This window comes from Scardinius erythrophthalmus (genome assembly GCF_964197995.2).
Source record: "Scardinius erythrophthalmus genome assembly, chromosome: 5".
NCBI classification, from domain to species: domain Eukaryota; kingdom Metazoa; phylum Chordata; class Actinopteri; order Cypriniformes; family Leuciscidae; genus Scardinius; species Scardinius erythrophthalmus.
The window spans coordinates 13391042-13404198 of record NC_138225.1 but is presented as its reverse complement, the minus strand read 5'-3'; the positions used below and the strand labels follow the sequence as shown (position 1 = coordinate 13404198).

The window sequence follows — 13157 nt, the reverse complement described above, 5'->3', positions numbered from 1 at the left end:
AATAATTTGAGAGAAAATTATAACTAAATAAATAAAGTAAAATATTAGTTTTTTTAAACGCTTGAGCGCTTTTCCTCATCAACAAGATCCCCTACTTTTGTCAGCCCTCCGAACGATCCTGAACCCATGCAGGTAGGTCGAGCTCGGCTTTCCCGGGAGGAGAGGGAACGCCGTTGAACGAGGGGTCTGTGTTTGTACTGCGGTGAGGCCGGTCACTTCCTTGCTACCTGCCCTTTAAAAGACCAAGCCTGGCAGTAGGACGGAGGCTTGGGGTACAAAAACGTAGGGAGGGAGTGCGCGTGGATCCTGACAAGGTTAAGGCTGTGGTTGATTGGCCTATTCCAGATTCCCGTAAGGCCCTACAGAGGTTTCTGGGATTCGCCAGTTTTTACCGACATTTTATTCGTAATTTCAGCCAACTAGCCGCTCCTCTGACCGCCTTGACCTCCCCCAGAACGGCGTTCAGGTGTTCAGGTACCAACCTCAAGAGCCTCTTCGTTTCAGCTCCCATTCTCATAGCCCCTGATTCCTCATGTCAGTTTGTGGTGGAGGTCAACGCGTCAGAGGTGGGGGTAGGCGCAGTTCTTTCCCAGTGGTCTCCCGCGGACAACAAGATGCACCCTTGCGCGTTTTTTTCTCATCACTTATCTTCCGCCGAATGTAACTACGAAATTGGTAATAGAGAGTTGTTGGTGGTCAAGTTAGCATTGGAGGAATGGGGCCACTGGTTAGAAGGTACGGGGGAACCTTTTATCGTCTGGACCGATCATAAGAACCTTGAGTACATCAGATCCGCCAAACGACTAAACTCCAGGCAGGCTCAGTGGGCACTTTTTTTCGGTCGTTTTGATTTTTCGCTCTCATACTGGCCGGGCTCCAAGAACATCAAGCCCGACGCTTTGTCTCACATTTTTGATCGCTCCGAACGCCCATCTACTCCCGAGTGCATTCTACCTGAGAGACTAACTCTCTACACTCACATGGGAGATTGAGTCGAAGGTCCGCACGGCCTTTGAAGGGGTAACGCCTCCGCCCGATTGCCCACCGGGTTGGTTATTTGTGCCGGAGGAGGTCCGGTCCAACGTTATCAGGTGGGGTCATGGTTCCAATGGGGCTTGTCATCCAGGAGTCAGTCATACCAAATTTTTAAACAAAGAACCAAGATTCTGGTGGCCCGCTATGGCTTGTGACCTTCGGGATTTTGTTTTGGCTTGTTCAGTTTGTGCTTGCGGTAAGACTTCTAATCGGCCCCCAGATGGGTTGCTTCAAACATTGTCTGTCCCTTCGAGACCCTGGTCCCATATCGCGCTAGATTTTGTCACGGGTCTCCCACCTTCTCGGGGCAACACAGTCATTCTTACTGTGGTGGACCGGTTCTCGAAGGCGGCACATTTTATTCCCTTACCCAAATTACCTTCAGCTAAGGAGACAGCGGTTACTGTCGTTGATCGCGTCTTTCGCATTCATGGCCTCCCGACTGACGTGGTTTCCGACAGAGGGCCCCAATTTATATCCAAATTTTGGAGAGAGTTTTGTCGGTTACTGGGTTAGTTTGTCTTCTGGATTTCACCCCCAGACTAACGGTCAAGCTGAGCGAGCCAACCAAGATTTGGAAAGAGTTTTACGATGTTTGGTATCTCAGAATCCTTCCTCCTTGAGTCAGCTTATCTCTTGGGTTGAGTACGCTCATAACTTGTTACCAGTATCGTCCACGGGCCTCTCTCCGTTTCAGTGTAGTCTAGGTTACCAGCCACCTATTTTTCCTAGTCTGGAATCCGAAGTCGCGGTCCCCTCTGCTCACGCTTTCGTCCAGAGGTGTTGTCACACATGGAGAAGAGCCCGGGAGACTCTCCACCAAGTGGGGGCGCGCACCAAGGCTCAGGCTGATCGCCACTGGCTGAAGCCTCCCATATACGTCGTTGGTCAAAACGTGTGGCTTTCTTCCAAGAACATTCCTCTTTGCTCCGTTAGTAATAAACTGGCTCCCAAATTCATTGGCCTGTTCCCTGTCACTAAGATCATTAGCCCAGTGGCAGTCCGCCTCAAACTCCCTCCTGCGTACAGGACAGTTCATTCCATTTTCCATGTGTCTAAAATAAAGCCCGTGTTTCATTCCCACATTAATCTGTCCGCCCCGGTTCCCCCACCGCCACGGCTCGTAGATGGAGAACCAACATATTCGGTTCGTCGTATTCTGGACTCGAGATGGAGGGAACGCGGATTTCAGTACTTGGTGGACTGGGAGGGTTACGGTCCAGAGGAGAGAAGTTGGGTTCCTGCTAGGGACATTCTGGATCACTCCCTTATTGATGATTACAATCTACGGGTAAGTTCTCCTGGGAGCGCCAGGAGGTGCTCCTAGGAGGGGGGGTACTGTCACGGTTCATGGATTCATTGACTCGCCCTCGCTATGTGTGTGCGTGTTGTGTGAGTGGGCGCGGCTCATCAGCACGGCTTATTATCACGGCTGATGAGCTGATCAGCGCCAGCTGTTTTGAATGAGGATGTCCTATACAGTATATTGTTTGTTACCTCACCCTGTCTTTGTCAGATGGTTGTTGAGGCTCACCAAGGACAATAAACAACGGCAGCATCGTAAACAAATTTAGTCAAAGTTGTCAATAGCCTATAAATGAACATTCAAATTCATAACAGTGGGTGAAAACAATCGTTCACACAAATTGTCGCCCTATTGTGAATTTGCTTGATCATTTACAATAGAGATTGATCGCTGCTAGAAACATACATGTTGTATTCACCAAAGTTAACGCTGACTGCATAGATCTAGCTAATTACATCCTTGTGTTGGTTTGGCGAACATGAACGTCAGTTTAGAAAGAAAAATGGATTTACCTGTTCTGCAAAAACACAGCAACTGAATGTCGGATTGAAAGCCCTTCTGCTGGCGGAGTTCTCGCCACCTTTCTAAAGTTTTTCCGATGTACATTCGGGACTTCGCGCGTTCCTTATCCTTGTCCCTCTTCTTTGCAATTTGTTCATCGGAACGTCGTCTCTTTGGTCGTGTGTCAGCCATAATTCAAACTTCCCTCTTCATGCTTCTGTTCTCTCTCCTCCACACACCCCCTTCATGTGCACGCGCACTAACCCCCCAAACCCCACCCTCCAATACTTCTTGTCGGTGATTGGCTGGAACTCTGTTTATTATGTTTTGTGGTGCGGATGAGCCCAGTTTGTTTTTGTTGCCGTTTGTGGAGCCTGTGGTGTCTAGAGAGACCGCGTTTTTTTACAGTGTGTTCAGGGGCAGGCAGCTAGCGGATAGTGAGGAGATGTTTGCTGTATGTGCCAAAAAATGTTTTGGCCTAAAAAACGCATTGCATCACTTACAGCACCTTTAATAGCCTTTATTTGACATACCTTAGCAGCCAAAAGCACCATTAGTCAGTCCATTCTATGCAGATTCAACATCATACAGACATGCATTCCAAGTATGAAATTACTTTGTTTGGGAATTTACAGTTAAAGACCCAAGAACCAGATATGATGAATGAAGACCTGACAGAATTATAATAAATTGAAGAAAAAGTTTACTGAAGGATTGTTTCCAGTTTCATCAGCAGAAGCCAGCTTCAAGACTTACATGGAGTTCCTAAACCCATCACCAAGGTCTAAGCTACGTCAGTACTTCATGTTGAATGATTCTGATTGGCTAAGAAATAGATCAACATAGTAAATTTCCTCACATGGGCTGATATGCAGGAGCATATCCATATTGATTATCAGGCTGACACCCGGACCCTGGTTTTAGGCCTTACAAGTCACAGAACTGCGTTTCTAGACGCCAGCTTGTCTGGAAAAACAAGTCAGTAAATCTCCACTGTGCCAGTTGCCCACTTCCAATACTGCTTTTCTGAAATAAAGAATACTAACAAAGGATCCAGCCTCGTCAAGGTTGAAATTGGCCGAGCTCTGCTCTAAACAGGAAACTTCCCCAAAACATCCTGATAACATGTTCTTTCTCTCAGTGAGAGGCACAGACAAGTCATTCAAATCATTTAATATGTAGAAGGAAAATATTGATTATTGATTAATACTTTGATGATAAATCACTCAAAATGATGTATATACAGTACATATATACATTAAAGTGGTAGTGGATTCCAGAATCGGACCATTCAACTTCACTGTGAAGTTCATCACAGTTACAGGAATTGTTATCTTTTTGATTACCACAAAAACAGCCTTGAAAGAACTGAGGCCAGTGGCGTGATTGATGATGAGCACCACCTGCACGTTTCACCGGTCTCGTATGATAGTGAAGGACAAGAGAGAGGACCAGGCCTGGACATTATGTTGTTTTGTTTGTGTATACGGCATTCATCCGTGTAGCTGCCACTTTTACTTTCCTTTTTATGTTTATTTAATAAAGTTTGTGAAATGCTCACTGGTTCCTGCCTCCTTCTTGCCACAGATAACTTCGTTACACAGACCAGTCAGCATCTATTTGTGCCTGGCATTTGCAGAGTTTAGTTCCAACCCTGCTCCAGCACACTGTAGTTTTCAAATAATATGAAAGGACTTGGTTAGCTTGATCGATCGCATGCATTTAACTATTGCAGCGAAACTCTGCAGGGCTGTGCCCCTCCAGGAACTGAGTTTTGCACCCCTGGTCTATGTTCTGTGGAATCTTTCATAACTTTTGAGACTTCTTTGGGCGCTCTAAAGTCTGGTTACACTCACAATGTGGAAGAATTGATAAGACTATTAGATAAGGTATACTGAAGACAATTTATGCCACACATAAACTCTTACAAACCAAAAAAAATCAACACGTGCAACGTTGACATGACACTTTTAACCCCAGAACACAAAAAGCTCAAAATTAACCAGTTTTCTCTTTTCTCTAATAAAATGAATTTATGCTAAGATAGTTTTCTGTTAAAATCTAACAGAAGTAGCCTAGAAATCTAGACGCACCCTAGCGGCAGCAAAATGTATTTTGCAGCCAGGGCAGTCTAGCTACTCTCCATTGACTTTCGAGCTGCAAAAACCTAAATTGGGTCAGGCCAATCACATCGTGTATAGAGTAAGCGGGGCGGGCTTAACATAATGACAACAGAGTCGCGACGGTTCCCTTCTACTTGAAAACAAAGAATGGCGGCTACTGCTGGAGAATAGTCTTTCGAATCGGCTTTGGCCGCGACTCTGGAGGACTTGGAGTTAAGTTTATCTTTGAGAAAAGAGCAAAGAACGGCACTAAAGTCATTCTTAAAAATAAGAAAGATGTGTTCGTAGTTTTGCCGGCCAGATATGGCAAAAGTTGAATCTATCAACTAGCTCCGCTGTTGGGAAAACGCTCTAGTTGGTTGAAGCGTTGTCCTATTGCGTGCCGAGGGAATTTGAAAGACAGCCGTTTATCCCACCCCTCGGATTGAGCCGTGTCTATGGTGAGTTGCCAGACCTAACATCTTGATGTAGGTCTGGCTTGCCAGGCTATAACAGAAGAGTAATTTGAGTAATTTAAGAGTAATTTGTTGAATCAGACTACACAGGTCATGTTGCATGTTTGTTTTGGGGTTAAGTAAGTAAGGAATGCCAAAAAGCGCTGCCGGAAACACTGCTGTTCCTGTCTGCTTCATGTAAGGAATATGTAAATACATATGAGGTGTTTTTGTTTATGGTTGGCGCTAAACTCAGCAGGAAAGTGGATCTTTCCAGAGTTTCCCATCCCTGATCTGATGGATTTCTCTTCACACGTGAGTGACCACATGCTGAATATATATGCAGCTTACTCACCTATGTTCCTCTACAGCTTTCTGCATTCCTCCGCCACCTCGACTCCTCACTCTTGGCTGGTTTCCCAGCCAGAGGGACTAGGGAAGTACTCTGGGTTCGGACCAAAACACAGAGCTCTGTGTCCTCTCATCGGACAGTACGTCAAATACGCATACTTTTTACGCTGTCCGATTACTTAGTGTAAACTTGTGAAATACAATTTTATTTTATATACCATTCCAAAAGCAGAGAAATTGTGTTTTAATTCTTTCTGTAAACCTGCCAAATGCAACCCCACTTAAAAATTCAGAAGCAGGAAGAAACCTTGGGTGGAACTAAAATCCCATCCTCCTCAGGCTGTACTGTAAATAAACTTGACATGAAACGAAAATAGCAACCGCCACTTTTTCCCTATTGTGACGTATTTCTGAGCATGTCAAACAAGAAATAAATGAGGATAGTTGTATTGATGTTTCATTTAACCCTAAAACAGGCAAGAGTGAAAAATTATCAGCAAAAAAAAAGAATTTCATGTCACTTGAAGTCATCTGGAACAAATCCAAATAAATTTTTGATATATTTAATATAGTTTGGATTTCATGAGTTGTATCTCCCAGGATACGTTACCCTATTAGCATGTTTTAACATGTTGTTAACGAGAATTAGCATGTTGCTAGCATGATTTAGCATGTTAGCATTTTATCATTTCTAGAAATGTTGAAACACACTAACAACATGCAAAATAATGCTAGAACAAATTAGCATGTTGCTATCATGAATTAACATGTTGCTAGCGTTATATAACATTTTGCTAGCATGAATTAGCATTTTGTTACATGACTTAACGTCACTAACATGTTCTAGCATGAATTAGCATGTTTAACCCTAAAACAGGCAACGTGACTCACAAGTCACATAGTTTTTATTGTCTTTTTTGGGGCCTAAGAACGATTTTTTTCATCAAATCCTTTTATCATTTATCACAGCCTGGTCTGTCTTGAGTATGCTGGTCACATGATTTGCTTCAAGTTTTTTGTGATAAATTAGTCAGCCTGACCTAAATCCAACATGGCTACCGGTGGTGCAGGACATTCAGATTTTGAGGAAAGTAAATATATATTAAACTTACTTTTCTTCTGGAAAAATAATAATAATACTGCTAACATTAATTGTGAACATTGTCTTAAAGTGCTGAAGAAGAAAATTAATTAATATGTTGTTCATGTTGTTATTTAGCACGTTTTGAAATATATGTGACTCCTGAGTCACGTTGCCTGTTTAGGGTATAAAAAAGGGATTAACTCTAATTTTGACTATCTGTGTATTTTGAGTTTTTTAATTCACTATATTACAATTAAATCCTAATCTAATCATGACAAACTATATATCGTTGGAAAGGTCTAAGACTCCTAAATAGATATTCTAGCTCTGTTTTTTGTTTCCAATTATGTAGGAACAGTAATAGATGGATTTATGACAAGAGTGCGCCTAAAAAAATCTACATCATTACAGGAGTTCTGGCATTTGTCACAAAAAGTCGATGCACACACTTTTAATAATTGAAACTTTGGTTTTCATGCTAAAAGTTCATAATAAAACATATAATCTAGTATTTGTCAATAAAAAATGATAAATTAATGTTATCCTCTAAAAAGCATAACATATATATACTGTATATATATATATTATCCTCTAAAATATAATATTATCTTTTTATCACCTTTTTTATTACATCACTTTTTTTGTAGTTATCATAAATTAGGTATCATTTGAAAGCTTACAAACTCAGAATTCATCCTGTGAAAACCGCTTTGAAATTGGACGTTGCGTTACCATAGAAACGGTACTCTAAATTATTTTCTCTGGCTCCACCCCTTTTGGGCGTAATCATGTTTCATAATTTATGATCAAAACCTTTTCTAATCTTGACAAAATATTGTCAGAAAGGTCTGAGTCTCAAGGTTTGATATTTTGTGACAGAAGTGATATTTGGACAGAAATTTATTAATTTGTTACGGCAGAATACATACAATTAAATTCAATGGAATGTATGGTGGCCGGTGGCTATTTCTGGTATTACGCCTAAACAGAATCTCATGGGAACTTCAAGTTTTGTGATATCAACTTCAAATTTGGAACAAAACATGGTTAGATATATGGCTTTGATTTTATATTAATTTTAGAGTACATTTTTTTTGTAAAATAGATATTTTATATAAAAGAATATTAAGTACAGTATATTTGATTTACTGTAAATTTTAACTTCCATAACTTTTTCATACGTTCATTTTTTAAGTGCTTTCACTTCAGCAATAATCTGCTGAGTGTTTTCTTTAAAACAAGACCAAACTTCGGTCTACACCCAAAAGAATTCTTGAATTACAACCATTTAAGTTTGAATAGTGCATTTTAATGTCCATTCTCAAAAAGGGGGTGACAGTTAAGGGGTTAAAGTACCATTTTTATGGTATCGCAGGGTCCGATTTCAAAACAGTTTTCACAGGCTGAATCTTGAGTTTGGAAGCTTTCGAATGATATATAATTTGTCAACATTAGATCAGGAGAAGTATAGGATATAATTGTTTTAAACATGCAATGGCAGTTACAGTTATAGATTTGGTCCTTTTTTATACCCTAAACAGGCAACGTGACCTGGGAGTCACAACTCATAAAATCCAAAATATATCAAATATTTCAAAAATTCTTTTGGATATGTTTTACTTAAGTCCAGATTATATAAAAAATTACATGAAATTATTTTTTGCTTATCATTTTCTACTCTTGCCTGTTTAAGGGTTAACATGTTTTGACACATGCTAACATGATATAGCATGTTGCTAGCATGTTTTAACATTTTGTTAGCATTAATTAACATGTCGCTAGCATGATTTTATATGTTTTGACACATTGATAACATGAATTAACATGTTGCTAGCATGGATTAACAGATTTTTAGCACATTGCTAACACTTTTTAGCATGTTGCTAGCATGTTTAACATGTTATTAGTATAAATTAGCATATTGCTAGCATTATGTAGCATGTTGCTATCATTATGTAGCATGTTGCTAGCATGAATTAGCATGTTGCTAACATGTTCTAAGCTAGTTTCTAGGCTTTGCCAGTGATAGATATGTAATGGATGAAGCTAAAATACTCTATTAGAGTTATTGTATTAAAGTTTTGACCCCCTCGATGTAAGTCTATGGGCTTTTTATCTTTAATCTGCATTTTTAGAAAAACCATAAGTCGGATCAGTTTGAAGAGACATAGCACACCGAATTAATATATTGTATATATTTATATAAATATATTTAAAATTATACCCTTTGATGCGTACGATTACACCCATCACATACAGCACTATTGTGGCTGCGGTGGAAAGCATGATGCGTCACTATGGAAATGATTTTGTCTAGCCAACATAAATATCCTGGCTCTTCCAAGCTTATAATTGGAGTGAATGGTATCAGATTTTGTAGCCCAAAAAGAGCATCCATCCATCATAAAAGTAATCAATATGGCTCCAAGCAAAATATCCATATTTATAACTTTATAAACTATATTCACTGGCTTCCAGCAACGGCCGTACGCAGGGTCTAGTTCCGGCAGAAGAGTGACCTCTGCTGCCTGTATTTGTAAAATGATAAATATGGATATTTTTACAAAACACATTGCTTTGCTTCAGAAGGCCTTTATTAACCCCCTTGAACCGAATGAATTACTTTTATGATGGATGGATGCACTTTTTTGGGCTTCAAAATCTATGGTAAAATTCACTCCAATTATAAAGCTTGGAAGAACCAGGATTTTTTTTTTATTTTTTTTTTTTATAAAACTCTGATTGTGTTTGGCTGATCAGAGAAAGTCAGAGTAGATTCTGGAATCATTTTCATTTTTGGGTGAACTAACCCTTTAAAATACAAATTCAGCTTTGTATTCTACACTTTGCACAAACCACTAGCTAATAATAGCAGCAGCCTTGACAGGAAATTTTGTGCTCACCACAGAACACATGCATGGTGAAGGTGAAATGCATTTTTTGCAATTACTTTACTCATGCAATTATTCAGCATATGCAATTGTATTTAATGCCAGCTGTAATGTAAATGTTACATATAGACTTGTAATAAATATATATTTTAAAGAATCTAGCACTCTGAAGTGCTCTGATGATTGACAGATGAATTGTCACCATCTATTGAATGCTTTGAAAGATTTTTCCATGCATGTTTAGAGCTACTGAATGGTGGCAGTTGCTCTGTCTGCATCTTGCATCATGGACCTCATTCATGTAATGCTTGCAGAATGAAATCCTCTGTAAATGATGTTTTATAAACAAAGTTCGGGAGGAGCACGTTCAAATAAGCAATCCAATCTACTCGTCATCAAACAATTATGTCTACCCTAATCAGCATGACAAGAAGTATATATATATCCACACTGTCAACTCACCTAATATTCCTTGACAGTTTTTCAGCATCCCTCCACCACCCCGACTCCTCACTCTTGGCTTAATCTTTACAGCCAGGAATACGGGGGGAGTACTCTGGGTTCGGGCCGAATACCGAGCTCGGAGCCCTCTCCTCGGACAGCACGCCAAATACGCATTTATTCTATCTAACTTATTTGTAAGTGTGAACTAGTGAAATAATATTTAAATCTACTCTTCCATAAAATCAGTCTGCATATGTTTCATAAATAAGGCCCAATGCACACAGACATATTCTCATTATTACTTTGGATCACCGTATATTCTCTCTTTCTAATTTGAAAAAACAAACAAACAAACAAACAAACAAACAAACAAACATTTAATAATATGTTCATTTGTATTATATTCATTACACCATAAAACAGGTTTATACATGGTTACATTTATACTGTATTTATAAGATACATTAAAGTATTATGACAACACAGCAACAATATTATAATACAGCACCAATATAAAAAAACTCCAAAGAAAATCACTGGCAAAAAGGTTGCTATATAAACTTGATTCATATACAATGAAATATATATTGGGTTAATAGCAGTTCTTATTGCATGAATGAGACCAATAAGAGAATGGTTATGTAAGTGTATACATATAGAGAATCTTGGTTTTGACATTCCAGAGTTTAATTTTCTAATGGCACCATATCCCTCTCATCAATAGGATCACCATTGTGATCTGGGTCATGCCCCATCCACTTCATTTTAAAACTGCGTTCCAGTAACAAATAGATGAGTGGGCTGGAAAAGAGGTGGGTTGCGGCCAGTACGGTAGCAGCTGGAAGCACATTTTTACCCAGGCTGCCACTTACGGTGGCCTGAAGCATAGTTAAGATGATTTGAGGGCCCCAGCACACAAAGTAGGCAATCTTTATAGCACAGATTATTTGTGCCTGTTTCCTGCAAGATTTACATTTTTTGTGAGATGATGTCACACAGCAGCCGAGAAACATTACCAAAGCTGGCACCACTAACCCAAGGAGAAATCGCATGACAACGACAGTCTTCAGCCTTGCAGTGCCGTCTTGAGTTGTTCTGGATTTGTCCAAGTCATAGTCATCAATGCACCGATTATCTCGGACCTCTCTGGAAAACAGCGAAGGACATGCCAAGACTGCTGCAATAGTCCAGGAGAATGAAATCAGAATGATGTTACAATTCTTCATCTTTTTTATGCATATGTTCTTTAAAAGAGTAGATTTAATGCTCCAGAGACTCAGCATGGTTGCCGTGAAGAACATACTGCCGTAGATGATATAGGATGACAGCTTGCAGCTTGCATTTCCGTAATTCCATTCAAATTCATTGTAAGCATAGAGGAGCTGAAACACCACAGATGTACAGGAGACTAAATGTGTTACAGCCAACGCCATAATCCAAATAGCAACCCCCTGAAAACTCTTGTATTTCGGGCAGCTGATGACAATGATGGTGAAGTTGAGGGTGACACCAAGGAAGAGAACAATACAATATGAAATTAAGTAGGTCATCCTGATCTCATGTTGATGCTGCTTACTGCTTGTATTTTCTATGCTTTGAAATTCAAAGTCTATCTTGGCCGAGTTACTTTGAAGTTCACGAATTATTTCATCATAATCTATATTGGTTGAGTTACTGTGATCTGTAGACATCTTGTAAATCCTGAAACAAAATGAAATGGATTATTTCACTGTGTGAATATGCTGAAGGGACGGGTTTCTGTTCGTTTTTTATTGTGTTCTTAAAAGAATAGTGCAGACAAAAAGGCTTTACAGAGGTGGTGACTATGAACTGACAGAAGTTTTATTTTTGAGTGAACTTTCCCTTTAAGGAGGAGTAAAACATGTTTATCTGTCCAAATGACACACCAATGAAAGCATGGAATGCTCTTCTGTTCATACTATCTTAAAGGATAAAATATCATCTTATATTATAGAAATATCTTATGGCAATCCTTACACTTTGATCAGTGATGAACACATTTAAATGCCTTATATTGTAATCAGGGAAAAGACATTACATACTTCTTAGTAAGTGAACAGAAAAACTGTAAAACCGTAGTAATTCAAATATCACACACTCATATTTTCTGAAAAATATTCTTACCTTTGGCAGCAACAGTGCAGAATGAAGAAAATCAGAAGAGGTTGTCCATCTGAGTGAACTCTGAAAACGAGAGTAAAAACAGTGCACTGAATATTTGAGTTTCTTTTTGACTGCTGCAGCACAGGCTTGTTTTCGTCAGCTGCAATTTGAGCTGCAGGACTTCTCTGGTTTTTGGACAAAGTCCAGAAATCCAAACAAGTCAGTTCATGTTGGATTAATGTTTTTACACAACCGCATGTGGAAAAAGAAGTTTTATTTTTCTAAATGTAACCATATTTAAAATGTCATGCCATTTATGCTAAAAGTTGACATCTGAGTTTGTGGTTTAAAAGAGAGACTTTACACATTACAACTTCCCACATGTTGTTTACAGCAACAGCACCACCAGATTACGTTGAAAAAAATCTTTTGTTAAACATTTCTAGTAGCTTCACTTTGTTACATTTTCAAGAGCACTTTACCAGAGGCTGAAGTCTTAAAAGTCCAGCTCAGAGATAATGAATTAAAAGCAACCTACCTTTATGTCTTGCTCTGTCCCCTTCCAGTTCATGTGAGCACTGAGCTGACTGTATTGCCTGGGGGACGAATAGATGTCTAGTTACAAAAACTAGTTTAGGTTTCGTGCCAACTGCATAAGAATGAAGGATGTACAAACATTACAGTTGAAAGTTAACTAGTGTGCAGTTAATGATTAAGTGTTTTTTTTGTACAAATTACTTCTTCACCTTGGGAACTATTCTATGCGTGGGAAATGGCTTTATTGGTTTCATAAATAGTTAACTCTTTCTTTTTCTTTTAAAAAAGGTTGCCAGCCACCATCAGCATTTTTGTTCATTTTCACAA

General features: G+C 39.3%; 1 protein-coding gene across 1 annotated transcript; it reads right to left on the bottom strand.

Moving 5' to 3' along the window:
* Positions 1-9564: 9564 nt before the first annotated feature.
* LOC308691145 (chemerin-like receptor 1) lies at positions 9565-12905 on the bottom strand. The gene is made up of 3 exons (XM_081366092.1): positions 12832-12905; positions 12315-12374; positions 9565-11870 (listed from the first exon to the last, which is right to left on the bottom strand). Exon 3 carries the CDS (start codon positions 11858-11860, stop codon positions 10856-10858), a length of 1005 nt encoding a protein of 334 aa, XP_081222218.1. The 5' UTR covers positions 11861-11870; positions 12315-12374; positions 12832-12905; the 3' UTR covers positions 9565-10855.
* Between the last annotated feature and the right edge of the window lie 252 nt (positions 12906-13157).